General features: G+C 43.9%; 1 protein-coding gene across 5 annotated transcripts in view; it reads left to right on the top strand.

Annotated features, from left to right (window-relative positions):
* The window catches only part of MTM1 (myotubularin 1), a 97,474-nt gene that overhangs the window by 48,222 nt on the left and 28,397 nt on the right, over window positions 1-20,855 (top strand). For all 5 annotated transcript variants that reach the window (XM_072744093.1, XM_072744091.1, XM_072744092.1 and 2 more), the window contains 2 exons: window positions 17,637-17,720; window positions 19,864-20,013. In XM_072744093.1, coding sequence (XP_072600194.1) covers window positions 17,637-17,720; window positions 19,864-20,013 — 234 coding nt within the window. The remainder of the gene's footprint in view (window positions 1-17,636; window positions 17,721-19,863; window positions 20,014-20,855) is intronic.

Genomic DNA, 20,855 nt, shown 5'->3' on the forward strand with positions numbered 1-20,855 from the left:
GGCTCCCAACATGGAGCCTGCTTCTCCCTTTGACTGTGTCTCTGCCTTTCTCTCTCTCTCTCTCCCTCTGTGTCTCTCATGAATAAATAAATAAAATCTTTAAAAAAAAGAAAGAAAGTGAAGGAAAAATCCATTTAATGGAAATGTATGGGACAAGTTTCTGGGTGTTGTGGATGGATCTAGCACCAGAGCCTAGGATTCCGGGTGGCTGTCACTGGAGTCCACAGAAGGGTTCATTTTTCAAGTCTGTGGTCTTTGGCCTTAGATTTTGTACCTGCGCCAGAAATACCTGCTTTTTCCTTGGGACATCAGGCAACTGACAAACTTACGAAAAAAATGTCAGCCGGATTGCTTATGCGAAGTTTTTGGAAAAGTACATCCCCTACGTTTTAACCACTAAAAGTCATCTTTAAAAAGGAAGTTAGGACACCTGGGGGGCTCAGTGGTTGAGTGTCTGCCTTCAGCACAGGTCCTACTCCTGGGGTTCTGGGATTGAGTCCCACATTGGGCTCCCTGCTCAGTGGAGCGTCTGCTTCTCCCTCTGCCCCTCCCCCTGCTTGTGCTCTCTTGCTATAACTCTGTCTCGATTAAGTAAAATAACATCTTCTTTAAAAAAGTTAAACTGGTAAAACAAAAATAAATTGTTTAATTAATTAATTAATTACCAAAGTAATACAAGATACAGATAAAAATAATAGGTCAGCTACTGACACGGCTTTTGGAATATCTGTTCCTGCTATTCACGTCAACATGTACAACCGTCCCATAAATCAAGGTCATTTCAAGGTAATGTGTTCGCTGGTGTCAGGGAGCAGGGAGGGCGGATGAGGAGTAGGAGTACGGGATGAATGAATGATACCTAGTCCCATTTGAGGATATGACAAAAGTAATAGGACGCATGTGGAGGGCCCCAATATGGAACAGGTACCTTCACTGCTGTCAGAGAAATGCAGGGGAAGTCCACTGGGGGTTCACAGGAAGATGAGAACAGAACACATCCAACTGATATTGGAAAAGCCTGCATGACATTTGATAGTCATTTGGGTTGAGCCTTGAAGGATGCTTATCACTTCTGGGGGAGGAAGTGCAATTCCAGGCAGAGGCAAGACCCTGACCCTCAACACAGCAGAAGGAAAGCTGGAAGCAGTGCGGAGTGTTTATGAGGGGGGCTGGTGCTGTGTGGTTGGAGCGTGGGAAAGAGGAGATCTGGGGTCATGTGGCGGAGGGCTCTGCTAGGGAAGGAGCTAAAACCTGGAGAAGTAGTGGAGACCTACGGAAGGTTTTGAAATAAGTGATAGGGTGGAATACAAGGTCGTGAAGACTAGACAGCAGGAGAGAGCTCATGGAGCCTGCGAGGGGCCGTCAGAGGGCCAGGTGAGAGGGCCATGGTGCCGGAACTAGGACCCCGCAGTGCAGGTGGCCGGGGCAGGGGCAGTGGGTGACACGCTTGGGCAGCAGTCTGGTGGTGAGAGGACAGCGAGGAAGGCTGAATCATCCTTCCCTCTGGGGTTTGTGGCTTGAGTGGTGAGGAGGGTGGGGTGCTGTTGACAGAGCAGGGAAGTCAGAAAAGGATTTTGTTTGGGGAAACAGGTGGAAAACAGCAAGGAGGGAGAGATGGGGAGTTCTGTTTTGTTTGTGTGGCTGTCGTTGTTGTGGCCTTTTGAGAGAATGGACAGCAGTGATTTCAGGCCTGGCCCCAATAAAGGATCTAGAGATGTAGATTTGGAATCGTGGGTCTTAATCTGTTGGGAGCCACAGATTCCTTTGATAATATGATAGAAATGATAGTTTCTCATCCCATGAAGAGTGCACTTCTGTACAAAACTTTACATAAAATTTTAGGGTTTCAGGGATCCCTGGGTGGCGCAGCGGTTTGGCGCCTGCCTTTGGCCCGGGATGCAATCCTGGAGACCCGGGATCGAATCCCACGTCGGGCTCCCGGTGCATGGAGCCTGCTTCTCCCTCTGCCTATGTCTCTGCCTCTCTCTCTCTGTCTGTGACTATCGTAAATAAATAAAAATTTATAAAAAAAAAATTTTAGGGTTTCAGCCCCTCTGAAGCTTGTCTGTGGCTCCCAGGTTAGTTAAGTAGCCCTGGTGTGTAATAGAGGAGTCTGAAACCAGAAGTTTGGGAGCGGCCAGTTTGCAAGGAGTGAGGATGTCCTGCATGCTGTGCCATGCCGCAGAGGGCCAAGGGGCCTGGAGGGCTGGGAAGGGTCCTGTAGATTCCATGGTAGCAAGCTCTGCAGGGGCCAGACTCCCTAACTGGGAGATTGGGACCTTGTTTCCTATCCTTTGGGTCCCCAGTGCCTAGTATAGTGGCTGGCATATGGTTGTTGAACTTTTTTGAATCTAGAAAGTAACCTACGTGAGAGGATAGAAACTAGTGGGTAAGGCTCTAAAGAAAGAGTAGAGAAGAGGGTGTTTTAAAAAAGATGAAAAACATGAGCACCTGGGTGGCTCAGTGGTTGAGTGTCTGCCTTTGACTCAGGTCGTGATCCCGGGGTCCTGGGATCGAGTCCTGCATCAGGCTCCCTGCTCAGCAAGGAGTCTGCTTCTCTTTCACTCTCTGCTCCTCTCCCTGGCTCGTGTTCGCTCTATCATGCTGTTTCTCAAATAAATAAATAAAATCTTAAAAAAAAATAAAAACAAAAGAGACAAAAAACAAAGTGGTATGAGCCAAGTGGAGGGAATGAGTATTTCACTTGGAATCTGAAAAAGGCAAAGGAGTGTATTTGTGGGGGGTGAGAGGAGCCTTGCCTCTTGTCAAGGCAAGAGAGAAGGGATCTTTCTGAAGCAGGATGCTGGGAAAGGCGGAGGGGGATGGGGTTAAGCCCAGTTTGTAGGGCAGTTTTGGAAAGAAGAAGGGACAATTATTTCTCTGAGACAGGAGGGAAAGAAAAGTTTTCAAACTGCCACAGTGGGGAATGTGAGAGTGTGCCAGGAAGGGATTTCCTGGAAGCCTAATCTAAGCCTGATTGCATTGAACAACACAAAGGGCTCTGCTGGAAAAATATCACTTTGTTAATATTATTGAAACTCTTAAACCAGCTGCAGATAATCTCTGTGATTTTTTTTTTTATTGTAAGCATTTAAGGTCAGAAGTAAGCTTGATGTTGTATCCATGAAATGGTGTCTGAAGGCTAAGAGAGCTGGGTTCCAAATCCAGCCAGTGAACAGTGAACCAGTGGGCTTCTTGCTTTCAGACCACCCCTTTGGCTCTGTCTGGCCTCCTTCCCCATTAGCATTGTCCGCACTCAGCGTGTTCAAGTTGGGACTTAAACTTTGAATTGAACTTGAGTAGTTTAGCCAAACAGAGTCAACCTGTTAATTTGATTGTTTCCATATTATGTCAATGCAGTAAGACTTGAACATTGTTCCCGTAACATTTTCTACTTCAGCCAGAGTGTTTATTTTCTTGCTTTATTTTTGTTTTGCCTTGACAAATGCTAGAAATTTTACCAGTTTTGCGGACTACATTGTGACTCTATGCTACTTCTGGGTAAATGATACGTTTTTATAAGAAGCGTGATAATGTTGGGGCACCTGGGTAGCTTAGTCGATTAAGTGTCTGACTCCTGGTTTTGGCTCGGGTCATGATCTCTGGGTCCTGGGATCAAGCCCCACATTGGACTCTGCACTCAGCGGGGATTCTGCTTGAGATTCTCTCTCTCTTACTCTGGCCCCCTCACTCTTTTTCTCTTTCTCTCTGAAAAAAAAAAATCTTTAAAAAAAAAAAAGAAATGTGACAATGCTTCTGACATAATTTTTTAAAGGTAGGAACAGACATTTTAGGGGAGTGTTTAACTATTAATCCCAATGTATTATGGAGTCATAAAATTAATTTACTAGGTTGCAACCATTTTTAAATGGACTAGAAGAGAAAATATTGAGAGCATAATCCATACTACGGACACCTACGGTTCGTCAAACATTTGTTTCAGAGGGGTGTGTGTGTACAGGGATGTGGTCATGGTGCAAAGTGTATGGCTTTCTGTTAATCATAATCTAGAGAGTTGGAAAAACAACCTTTCAGATAATGGGAAAATATATAGAGTCAAATGCACTTTGAGTGAATCTAGGCATTAGTAAAGTTACTTCCATCTGTCTCTACAGCAATAGGCACGCGTGGACTTTCTTGAATTGTGTGTAAGCGAAGGGCCTCCGTTTTTACCAAAATCATGGAGAGTAGCCTCACATAGGAGAGTGGAGAGCTGGAAGGAGTTGAGCCTGGGATGCAGCTGCCAGGCTTACGGCAACCACTGATGAGGGAGAGCCAGAGAGAGCCTTTCTGCTATGTGGTCACGAGCACATGGTGTGCAGTCCAGAGGCCCGTATCTGAATCTGGGTCGGTCGCTTACCTGCTTGGCAACTCTGTAGTGGGGAGAATCACAGTCTCTACCCCATGGAGTTTTTGTGAGAATTAAACATAAACTGTTTACAACAGTACCTGACAGGCAGTTAAGTGCCCTTTGAATGTCAGCTGTGCATTAGCACCCCATTTTCCCAGCAGGTGCAAAGAAGAAGGACAATTACCCCAACACACTTTTCCCCTGGTCAGAGTATTAATAAAGTAATTGTGATAATACGTGAGACACTTTCAGCCCCTTCAAAGAAAGATGCTGTGTGGATAAGGTTAGGATCCTTATTCATAAACCATTGGTTGCACTTTGATAAAAGATTAGTAGAAAGTCTTAAATTTCTGTGTGTTAAATCCAGAAAGCCCCCTAACTAGAAATGGGAAATAGGGAGCAGCAGTACTCTTCAGAAATGGTTTTCCCTTGTTTTTTCTGTCCATCTTTTGACCCCACGCAGGCCTCCTACATCCAGGGTAGCACGGCTCCCTCAGGCGCATGTGTCTCGGTGCTGTATATGTTCCTGCACCTTCTGGGTTAAGCTCTGTGGGCATTGCGGCCTTTTCTGCCCCTTGTTACTCTGAGCTCCTTAGTGCTCCTGTAGTTGCAAAGGCTTTTGGTGTCTTGTGTGTCCTGGTATACTTGACCTTCACATGGGTGGTAGGAATAGGCACCAGAGAGCGCCACTCCGCTGGCTGTGCTTTTGGAGAAGGTGAGAAACAGCTGGATTGCAAAGCCTTTTCCCTGGAGACCAGCAGCCTTCCACTTGGCACTTCCTGCCATGGGCAGCACCTTTCTGGAGGCCTGGCAGCATTTATAGCTGTTCGGGACCGCTGCCTTTGCTTCTCAGGGTCTGCGCCTGCTTCTTTCTGCCTCGCTTTGCTGAACCATTTCAAACCCTGTCATGCGGCTTAAGCACTGTGTCATTTCTACCTTGTGGCTGCCCTGGCTCAAGTCCAATTGTACTTGCTTGTAAAAATGATTGCATAAAAATTACCAAAGCGGGTTACGGGGGCGCACATCCTTTTCAATTGCTCGAACGAAAGGGGTAAATGATCCTGTGAATAGGCAATTAGCAACAAAGGTACTTTTCCTGTGCCTTCATATTTCAGCCCAGAATTGGGGAACATTTTTATAAATTGCTTGGAGATTTTAAAAATCTCGGGCTGAAATTTAGTGGACTCTCACTTCCTAGGCTGACCACGGAATAGATAAAAAAGCAAACAGCTCATTTTCAGAAGGCAGTTGAAATGAGAAGCAGTGCCATGTGTGTATAGTCTCTCTCTCTCTCTCTCCCTCTCCCTCTCTCTCTAACACACACACACCTGCTTTTCAGCCTAGATGTGGCTTTAGGACTGAAGTAGGGTCTTAGTTCTCTATCTTCTCTTTGGGCAGGACTCCTTTTTCTTGGATAAGCAGTAAATGTGGCCAGTGGAGGGTCTCCTCGTGCTTCCTGCCACCTCCAGGACTTGGCCCTCGGCCTCTTTCAGCCTCTCTCTTTTCCCTGCTCCCCAACTCCTAGAACTGTGCTCCTGGCAGGACTGCCCTCGCTTTGCCATCCATATCCCGAAGCGCAGTGTGCACTGCCTGCCTGCACGTCCTCAGCAGTCACTCACTTCAGAGCTCGTCTGACTTCTCACCCTCCTGCTCCAGGGGAGCTATTCTTTTGCATGTGACTCAAGACCCTGCGAATTCTCAAGCCACTTCTCCCTTCAAAGGTTTTTTGAACCACCAAGTAGCTACAAGCCAGTGTTTATAAAACACATATAAGGCATAAGGAAGTATGATATATGGAGCATCCCCCTGGCTCCTGGGCGTCATGTCTTTGACTTCATTCACCACGGCTCTCTGCATCCGAGCCTGGTCTGCCGAGTTCTTATGTGCTGGCTCGTGGTGTCTAGTTTCCCAGGATGTTCTATGATCCTTGCTTTTGAACTCCTATTCCTCGGACCTCTGTGGGAATACTTGGAGGCCAGGGTCGAAGGCAGTTTGATGTTTCCTTCTGCTAGGCATCTTAGGGCACTCCCGGTGTGGGTCGGTTACGAATTATATTCCCTGCCTGATGTTGTTTGGACCATTCAAGCTTTAGGAGTTTGGGCTACACGCTCCTTAAGAGCTGCCTTGTGGCTAGAAATTCTTGGTGGGGGACAGCAGTGGAGACTTTTTCTTTTTCCCCTCGATCAACACCAATAATCTGGACAAATTAAGTTCCTTGGAATCTCGGGGGACTACTCCCTATTTGTCCTTACCCTGAGGTTGTAGCACTCATTTCTACCTCTGCTGCTAGGCCAGTCTCTACCGAAGGTGGTTTCCAGTCTCATGTGCATCTTGGCATCTGGGGTGGGCCCGGGCCTTTATGTCCTGTCTCCTGTACCCCAAGAGGCCATGAAAATCAATTCTGTGGGTGCCCCGAGGTAAGAGCCAGTGCTTTCCTTTCGCTCTCTACATTCCTGTTTGTGGTTAGTTTTTAACTTCTGGGTATTTGTTCCTCCCTAGCTAGCTCATTAGAGCAGTTTAAAAAACGTTTCTCTTTTATCCAGCATTTATAGACGTTTTCAGTAGAAGGTTCAGTTAGGGCATCTATACCATCACACTTCCAACCCTTGGAAACTTTCCTTTTTCCTGAACATTTCCTGAATCCAGAGGATTCTTCCTCCCTAGCCTGACTTGGTTCAGGTTTTTATCTCTTCTTTTCTCCAGTGATGGAATCATCCTTGGACTTGTTTTCCTGCTTCCTTTCTGCCCCCTTCCCAGTCCACCCCTGCCTGTGCCATGTATCACATTCCTCCTTCTGGGCTGGGCTCTCATTCCTCTACCCCCAAAACATCCACAGTTCCTCCCTCTGCATCAGCGTAAATGCAACCTGTTTCCCCCAAAATGTGGCCTCACCTCTCAACTGGCCCTGCATTTTCCTACCCCTCCTACACTCTGGACCTGTTTGCTGGTGGCCTTGTATTCCATGACTTTGGCTGCCATTTGTGTCTTTTCATCATCACTGTGATTATCATGTCCAAAGTCATTGGATCCTTTCAGGTCCATCTCTCTAGAAGTAACCTAGGCATTCTCTGGAGCTCTAGGTGCTTTACCTGTGCTCTCCTCTTTATGCGGTTAATAGTTGTGCCCTCCTTGTCACTGTCCTTTGGAGAATTTCTGACCCTTTAAACACAGTGCCTGTGTCTTATTCATCTTTTTCTCTACTTGATACCTTGGTAAATGTTGGTTGAAATAATATACTAAGGTCAATAGAGTGAATGAATTAAGAACCAGCATTGGTAAGAATATTCTGTTTAGAAAGAGCATTTATTCAACAAGCACTACTTTAAAATTTTGCAAATAGTTAACAGATATCTATAACTGAAAATTTGGGAAGTATTAAAGGTACTGTTATGGACCAAATGTCTGTGTCCTCCCAAAATCATATGCTGAAATCCTAACCCCACTCCTGCAGCGTGATGGTATTTGGAGTTGGGGCTTTTCAGAGGTGTTGTAAGCCAGCCAGTCTATGGTAACTTGTTATACTGGCTGGAACTAAGACAGGTATGTAGTAAAACTATCCCACCCCAGGCACCTTCCACCCATCCCATTCCCCACCACACAGACAACCCCTTCGGACTGTTACGAGTGATCATTTAGGCCCTAATCATGTAGCTTGTTGGTCAGATTTTCCCCCCTTTGACCCTAGTGGTGTATTGCTATATGTGCTCTTCCATACCTTGCTTTTTTTTATTTTTATTTTTTAAAGATTTTATGTATTTATACATGAGAGACACGGAAAGAGGCAGAGATAAATGGGGAGGGAGAAGCAGGCTCCCTGTGGGGAGCCTGATGCTGGACTCAATCCCAGGACCTGGGGGTCACGACCTGAGCCAAAGGCAGATGCTTAACCACTGAGCCACCCAGGTGCTCCCATACCTTGCTTTTAAATTTACCAATAGATATCGCCTAATGAGTGGGTTTCTTCACCCTATTTATGACCATACAGCATTCTGTGGACCGTACCATACTTTCTTCAAACCTCAATTGATGGATATTGAGATCATTTCTGATCATTTGCTCTTATATAAACTGCAGTGAGTGTAACCTTGCACATACATCATCTTGAATGTGCTCATGTCTGTCGTAGGATACGTTTTTAGACGTAGAATTACTGCTATTACCAAATATCCCTAAGAGAAGATGTGCTAGCTTTCACTCCCACACGCAGTGTGTCAGAGTGCCTGTTTCCAGACCTCCCCTCCAACTCTATTATAGTTTCCTATAGCTTCTGTAGTACTCAACCACAAACTTGGTGCCTTATAAAAACATGAGTCTGGCATCTTACAGTTCTGGAAGTCAAAAGTCCAAAATGGATCTTTACTGGACTAAAGTCAGAGTATGTGTAGTGCTGTGTGTCTTCTGGGGGTTCAAGAGGAGAGTCCATTTCTTAGACTGTATTTTCCAGCTTCTAGAGGTACCCACGTTCCTCGGCTCACAGCCTCTTCCATCTACAGAGCCCAAAGCAGTGGTTGAGTCCTCCAAATTACTCTGACTTCATTCCATTGTCACTCTCTTTCTCTGATTCCAGCTCTTCTGCTTCCTTCCACATCTCAGGATCCTTACGGTGACATTGGCACTCCTGGGAAGTCCAGGGTACTCTTCCTATCTTAAAGTCAGGTGACTGGAAATCTTAATTCCATTGACAACCTAATTCTCTTTGCCATGAATTATCGATAATGTGACATGGGTCACAGGGTTCAGGACATGGACATATTTGAGGGACTGTTAGCCAACTGCACCAATCCAGAATGCTTTCTGATTTTTTGATCTGCACTAATTTAATAGGTAAAAATGTGGATTCATAATTTTATTTTGTATTTATCCTATTTGACTGGAATTAAATATCTTTTGGTGTGAGCTCTTTGTATTTCTATTGATTCTCTGTGGCTTCTGCCTATATTTCCTTTGGGATATTGGTCTTTTTCTTGTTAATTGTAGGAGTTCTTTATGTAATAGCTACACTCATAATACAAGTTGCAAATATTTTCCCCATGTCTTTTGACTATGGTGGCTTTTGCTATGGGAATTTTTTAAAAAATCTTTGTATTTATCAATTTTTTTGTGATGGGGGTCTCTATGACCACCCCGAGTTTAACGATTCATTAGGAGAATTCAGAAGACTTAATGTATAGCCATCCTCAGAAGTGTGATTTATTACAGCAAAAGGGTACAGAGGAAAAGCAGCAAAGGGAAAAGGTGCATAGGGAGAAACCAGGCACAAACTTCCAGAGTTTTCTCCCAGCAGAGTTACACAGTAGACACTTAATTCCTACAGCAACAAGTTGAGACAACACATGGGAAATATGTACCCACCAGGGAAGCTTGGCACCCACAGTTTTTATTGGAGGCTGGTTATGAGACATCCTCTGCCTGGTGTGTACCCCAATCACTGCCTCTCAGAAGGAAAGTGAGGGTTAAGCATAAACCACGTTTATACATTGAGGCACCATAAACCACTCTTATCAGTTAGGGAGCGATGGGAACTCTCCTGAGACCCAGGTTCCCAGAGTCCAGCCTCACAAGCAGAGCTAAGGGGAGCAGCCGGGCCTGCTAGGTTGTTAACTCTTGTCTACAGAGTTTTCTTTTATAGCTCCTGGGTTTTATATCCCTGTTAGGGGTGATTTCTTCACTCGGAGTTATGGAAGAATTATCCCTAGAATATTTCTTTAAAATTCCGGGCCCTTTTTTTAATGTAAATATTTCATCAATTTGGAATTTATTCGGGGTTACCATGTAAAATATGGATCCAAACCTTTCTTCCACTGTTGTTGCAACACCATTTGTTGACTAACTTACTTGAAATCCCACCTTTATCATACAGCTAGGTCTCTGTGTTTGATTTCTGGGTGTTTCTTTTCTTGCATCAATCACCCTTTAGGTGCCAGTAATGTTCTTTTAACCACTGAGGCTTTATAAGATGCAAGGTCAGCTAGCGCAGGCCTCTCCTCACTCCTCCTCTTTTCCATCCCTTTCCTCCCTGCTTTTCCTCTCCAGACACTTACGCAATGCCTGCTTGCCTGCTGGCTAGGTTCGGGGAGCTGGGGCTCATGCCCACTTGTCCGGGAGGACAGACAAATGCATATGATACAGATGCATGTGCACAGGGTATCAGGGGAGCAGGAAGTAAGGGGCTTGGTGTCAAGGATGGCTTTCTAGAGGAGGTGAATCCTGGACAATGAGGAAGAGTGTTAGCTAGGCAGAAAGGGCTGTGGCCAAGTATGTGGTATATGCAAATGTGAAGAGGCTGGACACAGACTGGACTCACATGTGAGTTGGTGTCCATGTGGGTGGTAGTGGTGAGAGATGATGCTAGATGAGGAGGCTGGGCCCCAGAGCTCGCAGAGCCTACCATGCCCCACCAAGAAGTTCTACTTTGTATCTGAATGGGAGGGGAGCCATTCAAGGGGTTGAAGCAGGGAAGTCACATTAAATTTCAATTTCAAAAAGACTGCTTGGGCTGTAGCATGCAGACTGGATGGAGTGGGACAGTAGTTTATTTCTGGAGATGTCTGTTCCTCCCCCAGATTCATGATAATGAGTCCTTGAAATGGGACATTGGGGAGGACAGGAGAGAATGGATTTGAGGAAGATCTAGAAGATCAGTAGAATTCGTTGATGGTGTGAACGTAGTTATGATGAGGGATGACATGATAGGGAAGGACCCAGCCTGCGAGGAAGAATCCACCCAGTGGGTGGGCAGTGGCGCCAGAGGTCAAGATGAGGAGCATAGGGGGGTAGTGAAGAAGACGCGGTGCCTTCCATTTCAGATGTGCGGAGTTGCAAGTGTCTATAGGACTAGACATAGACATCGATGTGGCAGGTGGCTGTATAGACCTGGAGCTATCTCCAGGGTGAGGTTTATTTGCCAGGCCCAGATGTAATCGTTGGCATTTTCATAGACATAGCCAAAATTGCCAGGAAAGACAGGTATAGTGAGAGGAGGTGTGGCATATGAACTTTGAGAAATGTCACTTTAAATGATTATGATTTTGGGCAAGTAGGAAAGAAGGCTTTTTATCCAAATGGTTTCAGCTGACGTTTCAGATGTACTTTGGGGTCTTTTCCTCCTGAATAAGTGAATATGTACATTTCTATATGAAGGCGATGGCAACCCAAAGATATGAAGCCACTTTCCCCAGGGAAGGTGGTAGAAAGAGGACTGGGGGAATTATTTAAGCAAACGGAAGTATAAATGGTAATTTATGTGCTCGGTGCTTTTGACCTATGAGACTCTTGTCAGATTTTTGGATTAACTTACTTTTGATGCAGTTACATGAAAGATGTTACTTTGAACTATAAACTTTGCCACGTTTCAGTACGTCCTGTGGTTCTTTCTTAAAAATTTTGGCTTTTTTCCAGCCAACTTTAATGAAAGGAATTTTTTTCCTTATATGAAGAGGTCTTGTTTCTTAAGTGTAACCTGAAAGATGAAAATGAGGTGATTTTACATTGCTGCACCATTAAACGGTAGATGGAAGCTTTTAAAAAGGCGGGTGTCTTCAATTTCAGAAATCAAATTAGAGGGGAAAAAAAAGCTCACTTAAATTCCTGTTGAGACACTGCAAAATTCCATCAGGAAAGAAGGAGTGAGTGAACAGTCCTCTGGATTTTTAATGCTAGGTATTCAGAGTTAGAGTTGGTTTACTTCCAAAAAAAAGTCTGCTCTTCCTAAAACTCGTGTCCATGCATGGTGGCAGCATCTTTTGAAAGCACTGTTAGGGCAGCCCAGGTGGCTCAGTGGTTTAGCGCCGCCTTCAGCCCAGGGCCTGATCCTGGAGACTCGGGATCGAGTCCCACGTCGGGCTCCCTGCATGGAGCCTGCTTCTGTCTCTGTCTGTCTGTCTCTCTCTCTCTCTGTGTCCTTCGTGAATAAATAAATATAATCTTTTATAAAAAAGAAAGCACTGTTAAATCTACATAGCTTATCAGTTCATTCACCTGGGTACTATGAAAATAGTTTGCTTCTGTAACTGCCACCCATTTGCACAATACTCAATTTTTACAAATCTGACTCTCCAGAATCCAGTTCTGAGACACAGTGTGTCGAGTCTTCGAGGGAAGAGGCTGTCTGCGAGGGGCTTCATGAAATGTAGGAATTCCAATTCATGGGACAACACTCTCACCTCAAAAGAAGGAAGGAAACTCATGAGTTGATCGACATTTATAGAGTGTATTAAATAGCAATAAATCCAGTCTAGGTGTTTTAAGTGAGTTGGTACATCTTCATATAGGTGCAATCTTAAAATAATGGGCAAATAAATGAAAGCTAAAACCTGTTGTCCTTTCAGATTTTCCCCCCCCCCACGAGACACAACAGTGATAAATGTAGGAAAATTTAAATGACAAGTTACATTCTCTTTGTCAGAGCTGTTTTTATCCCTAGTGTGAAATCAGAGATTTTCATCTCAACTTTGTCCTTTAACATTTTTTAAATGTTACATTGTGCTATTTTTAATCCTGGAAAAAATGCACATGATTGCTTTTTTTTTTTTTTTTTTAAATCTCCATGCATGGTATCTCTTGACTAGTAGGAATCTGCATTGGTGACATGCCCAAATACTAATATAGAGTCAAATAAACGATAGACCTGCTCCCTTGAAGCCAGGGTAAGCATGTAAGGGTGTCTGTTTCCTGGTTTTGATACTGTACTCCAGCTATTCAAGGTACTCACACTGGGGAGGCTGAGTGCAAGGTGCATATGGGATTTCCCTGTACATTTTTGTAACTTCTTCTGAATCTGTAAGTATTTCGAAATTACTTTCTAAAAAAAGTGAAGCAGCCCCCTCCGCCCCCTGCCGACAGCCAGCACACTCAGAAGCCTGGGGCTGTGTTCTTGAGTAGTGTGGTTGTGTATTACTGCACGTAGCCCTTCAGGATCAGGGCAGCTACCCCCATCCCTTGCCTCTGGAAATTCTGGCTCGGTGGGGTGGGGCAAGGTGGAGCCTGGGCATCCCCTAGCATCTCATCACAGGAGAGCGCCCCCCTTCTGAGACCCCTTCTCCTGACCCTAAGGCAGAGCCCGGCTGAGGGACCAGGCCCTGGGAGGAAAAAAGCTGTGGAGGGCCTCCCGAAGCCCCCATTGGGCACAACCCTAGGCTTGGGGGCTTTCCTGAGCTGGGGCTCCCCAACACACTCCTGATTCTGGGACCAGTGTGTGTGACCAACTTAATGATGGCCCGACTCCTGGCTCCATCCTCAGAAAGGGAAGTTCTCTCTGTGGCACCTGGGATTCCCAAAGACAGGGTCCCCAGCGACCCAGGGTGATAGTGAGGAATAACTGGAAATGGTTACCCGCTAAGTCCGAAAAGACTCAAAACCTTAAAAAACATATATATTGTCTGTAAGAGAAAATAAGTGACAGCTAAAAATCTCAAGGCATGTAACCCATTAAGGTATTAACAGTTTTCAGGCAGGACCTTTAATTAGACAAGTCACCACTTTGTAATAATGAGGTATGGCTGAAGGGTTTTGTTGCCTTGCTTTAGTGCTTAGTGGGTTTTTTGTAATAATCCACCTTTATGTCACTCTGTTGAGAGCTTGTGTTTTAAAACTCTTGCTTCTTTCTCTTACCTGAATCTTTAAGAGGGAAAAAAAGGTAAAAATGAAAATATCTGGGAAGTAAGTCTGAGTACATTCAACTTTAGAAAATTGGTCCTTTTCAAATGCTTGCCTCTCAGTAGAGCCAAGTATCAACAACTTTGTGTTTAACTTGTGTTTTTCTTGAAAAACTAACAAGTAATGCTTTTTTAAAAATATTTTTCTCTTGGGGCACCTGGATGGTGCAGTTAAGTGGCCAACTCTTGGTTTTTGAAAGGCTCAGGTTATGATCTCGGGGTCATGGGGTTGAGCCGCATGTTGGGCTCCCTGCTCAGTGCAGAGTCTGTTTAACATTCTCTCTCCCCTCTCCCACTGCCCCTCCCCCGCTTGCTCTCCACCCCCCAATAAATAAATAAAAATTTAAATTGTATTTTTTCTTGTAATTGTAAGCTGTTTTATTTGGATGATTACCTTAAGCTCCAATTCCGTATTAGATGTACTCCTGTATATTTCATGTGTATCTGGCTGTTAGGTGATTCATAAACTTTTTCTGAAATATCTGAGCTCCAAGTCTGGCTCTTAGCTCTTAACCTCAGAGCTGTTTCCATTGTAGAGTTCTCAGAAGCATGTTTCAGAGGTAAAGAATGCCAGTTCATGGTCTTATCCTAGATATCTGGATGTCACTTCAAACATGATGTGTTATTCCAGAATGATTTCTTGAGAAAGGCCACCTGAGATGTTGCAACTGTGAGGACATTGTACTCACTCTCCTATTAATGACAATATTTTGTATATTACTTGCATTCAGAATTCCCTTAAAGCAAGCATATTAAAGAAATTATGGAGATAATTTTGGTTTGGGCTATATAACTTTCATCTTCTGATAATAATTTTGTAAACTTATACTTATTAGTAATTTTAATATAAGATACAAGAGAATATTTGGAGCAGGAAAGGAGTTGCTTTATTATTTGTGACTGAAAAATAGTTATATTGAAAATGCTGCTGGCAAGTCAAAGGATACTGATAGCATTAACACACATGATGCTTTTTCTGGAGAGAAAGGTTTATCTGGACTTTGAGTTCGTAGTCTTATTCTTTGTTTTTGAAAGGTCACCATATTTACTTGAGCTCCATGGGAAAGGTGCAAATAACTGAAAATAAACAAACAACATGAACAGAAAACAAAAAAAAAGTTGAGATCAGGAACTAATTTCAAGAAAGCAGCTTATATACGTCTTCTTCTAAGGGGTACGACAGCCCTATGTCTCTAAGCATCTGCCTTCTACAAGTATGTCAACAGCACAGTATTCAGCAGTATTGAGTATTTACCTGTGCCAGGTACTGATCAGTATAATATCCAGTACTCCGATGTCACCAAGAGAATGCTTTCATACGTTCTACAGATCCTGTTTAGGATGAAGAAGTACACCATATATTTTAGGGCTGTTTTCATCAAAAGTGTGCCAGTCTTTGAGCTAAACTTCAGTTAACACGGAAATCACTTGTTTCCTGCAGTGGTATGAATAATTAAGTATTGCCGTGGATTCCATGTCAGTCTAAAGCCTCAACGAATTGCTTAGCTGGATCCATGTCACGTGCTCAGTGTGCCACCCATTGCAGAGCACACAGCATTTGGGCTGACCACTGCTAGAATTGAGATTGCTGAGGGTGCCCTGTGCTTTAGAAAGTTCAAGAAGACAGTCCAGATCTTGTTCTTGATCAGTTTTTACCTTAAACCTCTTGCTTTTTATTTTTTTTAAGATTTTATTTATTGATTCATGAGAGACACACACAGAGAGGCAGAGACATAGGCAGAGGGAGAAGCAGGCTCCATGTAGGGAGCCCAACATGGGACTCGATCCTGGGTCTCCAGGATCATGCCCTGGGCCAAAGGCAGGCGCTAAACCGCTGAGCTACCCAGGGATCCCCACCTCTTGCTTTTTTTTTTTTCTCTTGCTTTTTAAATATGTAAAACCATTCCCACCAAGCAAGGCTTTTCCAGAAATTCTCTGTAGTGTAGGGGAGAGAATGCTGGCATGCTAAATTATAGGTTAATGACAGGAAAATGGGTGGCAGGGGAGATACTAGAGGAAAAAGTGCCCACAGTGCCTCCAGAGAAAGTAGTTGTACAGGGGCTGTAGAAGCTTCACATTTTCACTGGGGCAACAAATACATATTCTGCCTACAATGGACTCAATACTGTTCCAGTTACTGGGGAGACAGGATGTGACCAAAGCAGGTGTCTTGTCTTTATGGAGCCCATGTTCTAGGGGAGGGGACAGTAGGAGTCCAACAGTAAGCAAGTACATATATAATCTGTCAAATGATCACAGATAATAGGGGAAAATAAAATGGGAAGGAGAATAGGGGGTGCTGTTCTGGGGGGGTAGCATGTAGTTTTTCTATAGGGTGTCAGAATAAGTCCTACTGATTAAGGTTACGTTGGAGCAGGGATGTGAAGAAGTAGAGAGGAAAGCCATGGGGGAAAATGTTTCTGACAGCTGGACAGCAGGTGGAAAGGCCCTGATGTTGGTATGTGCTTGGTGCTTTTGGAGATGAGCACTGGAGGCCAGTGTGGCAGGAGTGGGGTGAGCAGTGGGAGGGCAGAGGCCTGGTAGGGGCCGTGGCCAGATGGTGGACAGCTCGGTGGGCGATTGGACAGACTTCCTCTTTGACCTCCAATGACATGAAAAGCCACAGAAGGATTTGGGGCAGGGGAATGACTTGAGGTGACTTGGGTTGTGACACTATTACTCTGACTTTAGAGGTGAAGAGAAAAGTAGGGGACCAGGCAGGAGGTTATTATAACGATGCACATGGGCGATGGTTGAGTCTTAGACCAGGATGATGGCTGTGAGTTGATGAGGATAACACCAAGGTTTTGGGCTCAACTAGAAGAATGGAGCTGCCATCTACTGAAATGGGGAGGCTGTGGGAGGAGCAGAATGGGGGGCATTCAGGGGTTTGGCTTTGGATATGTTAACTTTGGAGTCCACCAGATGCCTCTCGGGGCAAGCTGGAGTCATACAGTGGTCCCTTGGACAGCCAAGTCTGCAGATCCAAGTCGGGGCTGGAGAGCCATGGATACTTGGGAGTCACTAGAGTATAGATGGTATTTGAAGCCGTAAAATTCATCAATATCGCCTCCAGAGTGAGCACAGAGAGAGAGAAGAGAGGTCTGGGTCCTGTTATTTCACAGAGATCAGGGCATTGATTCAGAATTCACAGAGAACAGTTAATTAAGGATTTTCCTAACATCCTGTCGCTTTTAAAATAGATAAACATGTCATTGTTCCCATCAGAGACAGTTGTCGGTTTAATAGTTATTCTTGAATTTCCTTTTTTTTTTTTCTTTTTTAAATGGCTCTTACCTGATCAATTGCTAATACTGTTCAAAATGAGCAGGTGTGTTTTGGTCTGGAAATCTGATTTTCATGGAACTTTATCTATAAAAGAATAATTTAAAAGAGATGTTTGTAGCCATAGAAAATTGAGGTCTCAGAAGTAATTATTCCTCAAGATGGAAGGTAGCATGAAGCCTGGTGTGCATTTTCCATTCTTAATTCCTTTTTGAAAGGCTCGCTTTGGGTTGTGATTTCATGGTAGGCAAATCTGGTGGGTGAAAACGCGGAGGACATAGTATTAGTAGATTATTAGTTCCGTCACGCTGAACTTTAAATTCTTTTTTTCCTTTTGCCTTTTCTAGCCAATATTTGCATTTCTAAACGAAGAAAAGTTTAACGTGGATGGGTGGACAGTTTATAATCCAGTCGAAGAATACAGAAGGCAGGTAAGTCAGTAAGCTGCGTGGGAAGCCGTGAATTGCAAACATGTATGGTGACAGTATTTTGTCGGTCATGCTCCTCGAGCATCAGTGGAATCCTTGCGAAGTACAGTGTAAATGGCAGTTATAGCTTATTTTATCTTTTACTGTGTAATTTATGAGCTCATTCTGTAGCCATATGATATGTTCATGAAATGAATCAAATACATGGAGTCTAGAAAAATCAAAGTTCTATACCTTACTATTTAGGAATTCATGTCACTATATATTTACATATCTTATCTAGGGGCTTAACTGTCACTGACAGGTAGGTTCAAATTATATTTATTCTGGTTTGCAGACTGAAATGAATTAGAACCCTTTCCCTGTAATGATGACTTTTCTAAGAAAGCTTCGATAAACTTGTATTAGAATTGCTTTTATTGCTCTCTTCTGTAAACTTCACCCACGTGCATGTTTATTTGCTGTAACAAAGGCAAGAGGCTTGGCACAATGTTGCCGTTCAGGGACAAAGGTCTCTCATGGCATTTTTGTGCAGAAGAGCCTGTGCGTATTATGTACAAGAGCCGCAATCTGACCTCTGGTTTAACCCGATCTTTAGGCCAGCCAGGAGTTTTGTGATGGGGTTTTTCATAGTTCTCATCCTACACAGCTCTTAAGATAATCAGCAAATTTGTTGAGTGAGCTTTGAGAATCAGACCAAGCCCAGTTGCTTTATATGAAAACGCAGTGAATGTAAAGTAAAATCATAGAACCCTAGACTCGAGAAGAACCTTCTAGCCACGACCTCCGCTACCAAGCACCCACACTGATTTTTGTTTGTTTGCTTCTTAGTCTTGGCCAGTGGTGTGCATATTTGTCAGCAGATTCGATGCTCAGGGATGTGGATGCAGGAGTTTAGGTCACTTGTATGAGGTAGTACGTCCTACACTTCCGGAAGTCAGCTTTAGCCAGTTGAGTTTTCAAAGACTGTCTATACCTCTCTTTTAATGACCTCTATTCTGGGTCAGCTATTAAGGCAGAAGAAAAACCATGAAAACATTTGGCATGTTTTGGAGACCTCGGTAGCATTGTGTATTTAAATATCTGTAACTTAGTTTTGGAGCATTACTGACAATATGAAGACTTATTTTTTAGGTCCATGTTTCTAGCTTGAAACAAGACAGTTCCTGTTTAAGATTGCATGCATGTATGAACTGTTGACGGTATCTTGTTCGAGACTGCCATTATATTTCATCTTTTCTTCTTATAACTTTCTCGTGGGACTTATAACTCTCTAATTGGATTCAGCGTCAGACTCACCTGTTTGGTCCGTGGTCTATAGGACCAGACCTAAGGAAAAGGTACAATGTCTGTCCCCACAGCAAGCACCCACATAGCTCACCTTTGTGTGTGTATCTGTGTATTTGTGAGTATGGGGAGAGACTGTTCCACCACCTCTGAATCTTGCCCACACTAGACGATTTTGTGGGTGGATAACAGGATGGGAGGTGTACTCCGTGACTCCCTGTCACATCAGCAGCGTGCTCAGAATGCAGATGCCTGTATTTCTCACGCAACCTATAGAGCAATCACCGATCCCAAACAACTTGATTGAAAAGACTTTTAGGAGGTGGCGAAATGAGCCTCCCCAGAGGGGTTTTCCTCTACTTCCCCTCTGTGACTTTCTTCATGAACTTAGCCTCTTTCTACTTTGGAGCAGACGGAAGCATTCACTCTGTTTTGAGTAGGGAGAGGAAGTCGCCCGATCTCTTTGCTACCCTCAGTTAGACACAGGTTAAAATTACATGATGCACTTTTCTTTGGGGCGGGGGTGGGGTACACAAGTGGGGGATGAACTTGGGCTTATCTTTATTGTACAAGTAGCAAGAAATAGTTTGACATGAAATAAAGGAAGACCTCAAATTCAAGAGAATCCGTATTTGCCAATGATATTTTAGAATTATGGGAACCACTAGTGTTTTGTCTTGTGTTCTTATGTTGTCTGGATTACTGATTTGGCTCCCTTTATTATAAACCCTTAGACCATCACTACCCTGTGGTCAAAGAGGCATGTGCAGATTCTGCTAGAAAGAAGAAAGGAGACCCGAGGCCAAATCCAGAGATGGAGTCATGCGGTACTGACTCGGGACTTCCTTTTTTCCTACAGGGCTTGCCCAATCACCACTGGAGAATAACTTTTATCAACAAGTGCTATGAGCTCTGTGACACTTATCCTGCTCTCTTGGTGGTTCCATATCGTGCCTCAGATGACGATCTCAGGAGAGTTGCAACTTTTAGATCCAGAAATCGAATTCCAGTGAGTACTACAGTTAATGTTTTCCTCAAAGACTGCCTTTTATCCCGTAAGAATAGTAGTCAAGTCAGAGAAACACTCTGGGAATTGCAATCCACATATGATTTTTAAGTGCCTTCTGAGTGCAAAGTACTATGCCAAATGGGAAAAGAAGTGAGACAGCACCGGTCTTCCAGAGCTCACAATCAGGGACAGAGAACGGGCATAAAGTGATTCTCATACGAGAGAGGGTATAAGTAATGCACACGTCAACCAAGTGGTAGCTGGAAGGAAAGATGAAAGGACAGGGGTTCTATGGTTTTCACCTTTGTAGTATGATACCTGACGTATCATGGGCTCTCCGTGAACGTCGGCTGAATCCTACTGGAAGTGGCACGCTGTCTGTCCTGTGTTAGAGTGCAGGAGTACAGCCTTTCATGTGTGCCCACCTTTAGTAGGTCTAGCTCATCCTCATCACATTTGCAAGCTGCCTAAATGCCGTTAGCAAACTGGAGCCAAATGCAGATTATTCCAGACAGTATACTTACAGTATCATTGGACCTAGTTCACAAAGTTCTCTTTGGCTCTTAAATATTTATGTATGAGTCATACTGTCTACTTTGTGTGCATAAATTTTATTGACTTAAAATTTAGAGAATTTTTTCCTCTCTTAATTTTCAGGGCATGTCATAATAAGTACATTGTTTTGTTGTGGTTTTGCTAAATAACAGATTTTTGGAAAAACAAGGATTGAAGAAATTAAGATTTAATGTCACCTTGCCTTTAACTCCCAAGTCTAGACATTTTTTGTCCTTAAAAGGACATTTGTGTGGAACTCCGGTACAACATCGACATAATAGGAATCA

This window comes from Vulpes vulpes, chromosome X (genome assembly GCF_048418805.1).
Source record: "Vulpes vulpes isolate BD-2025 chromosome X, VulVul3, whole genome shotgun sequence".
In the NCBI taxonomy this organism is placed as follows: domain Eukaryota; kingdom Metazoa; phylum Chordata; class Mammalia; order Carnivora; family Canidae; genus Vulpes; species Vulpes vulpes.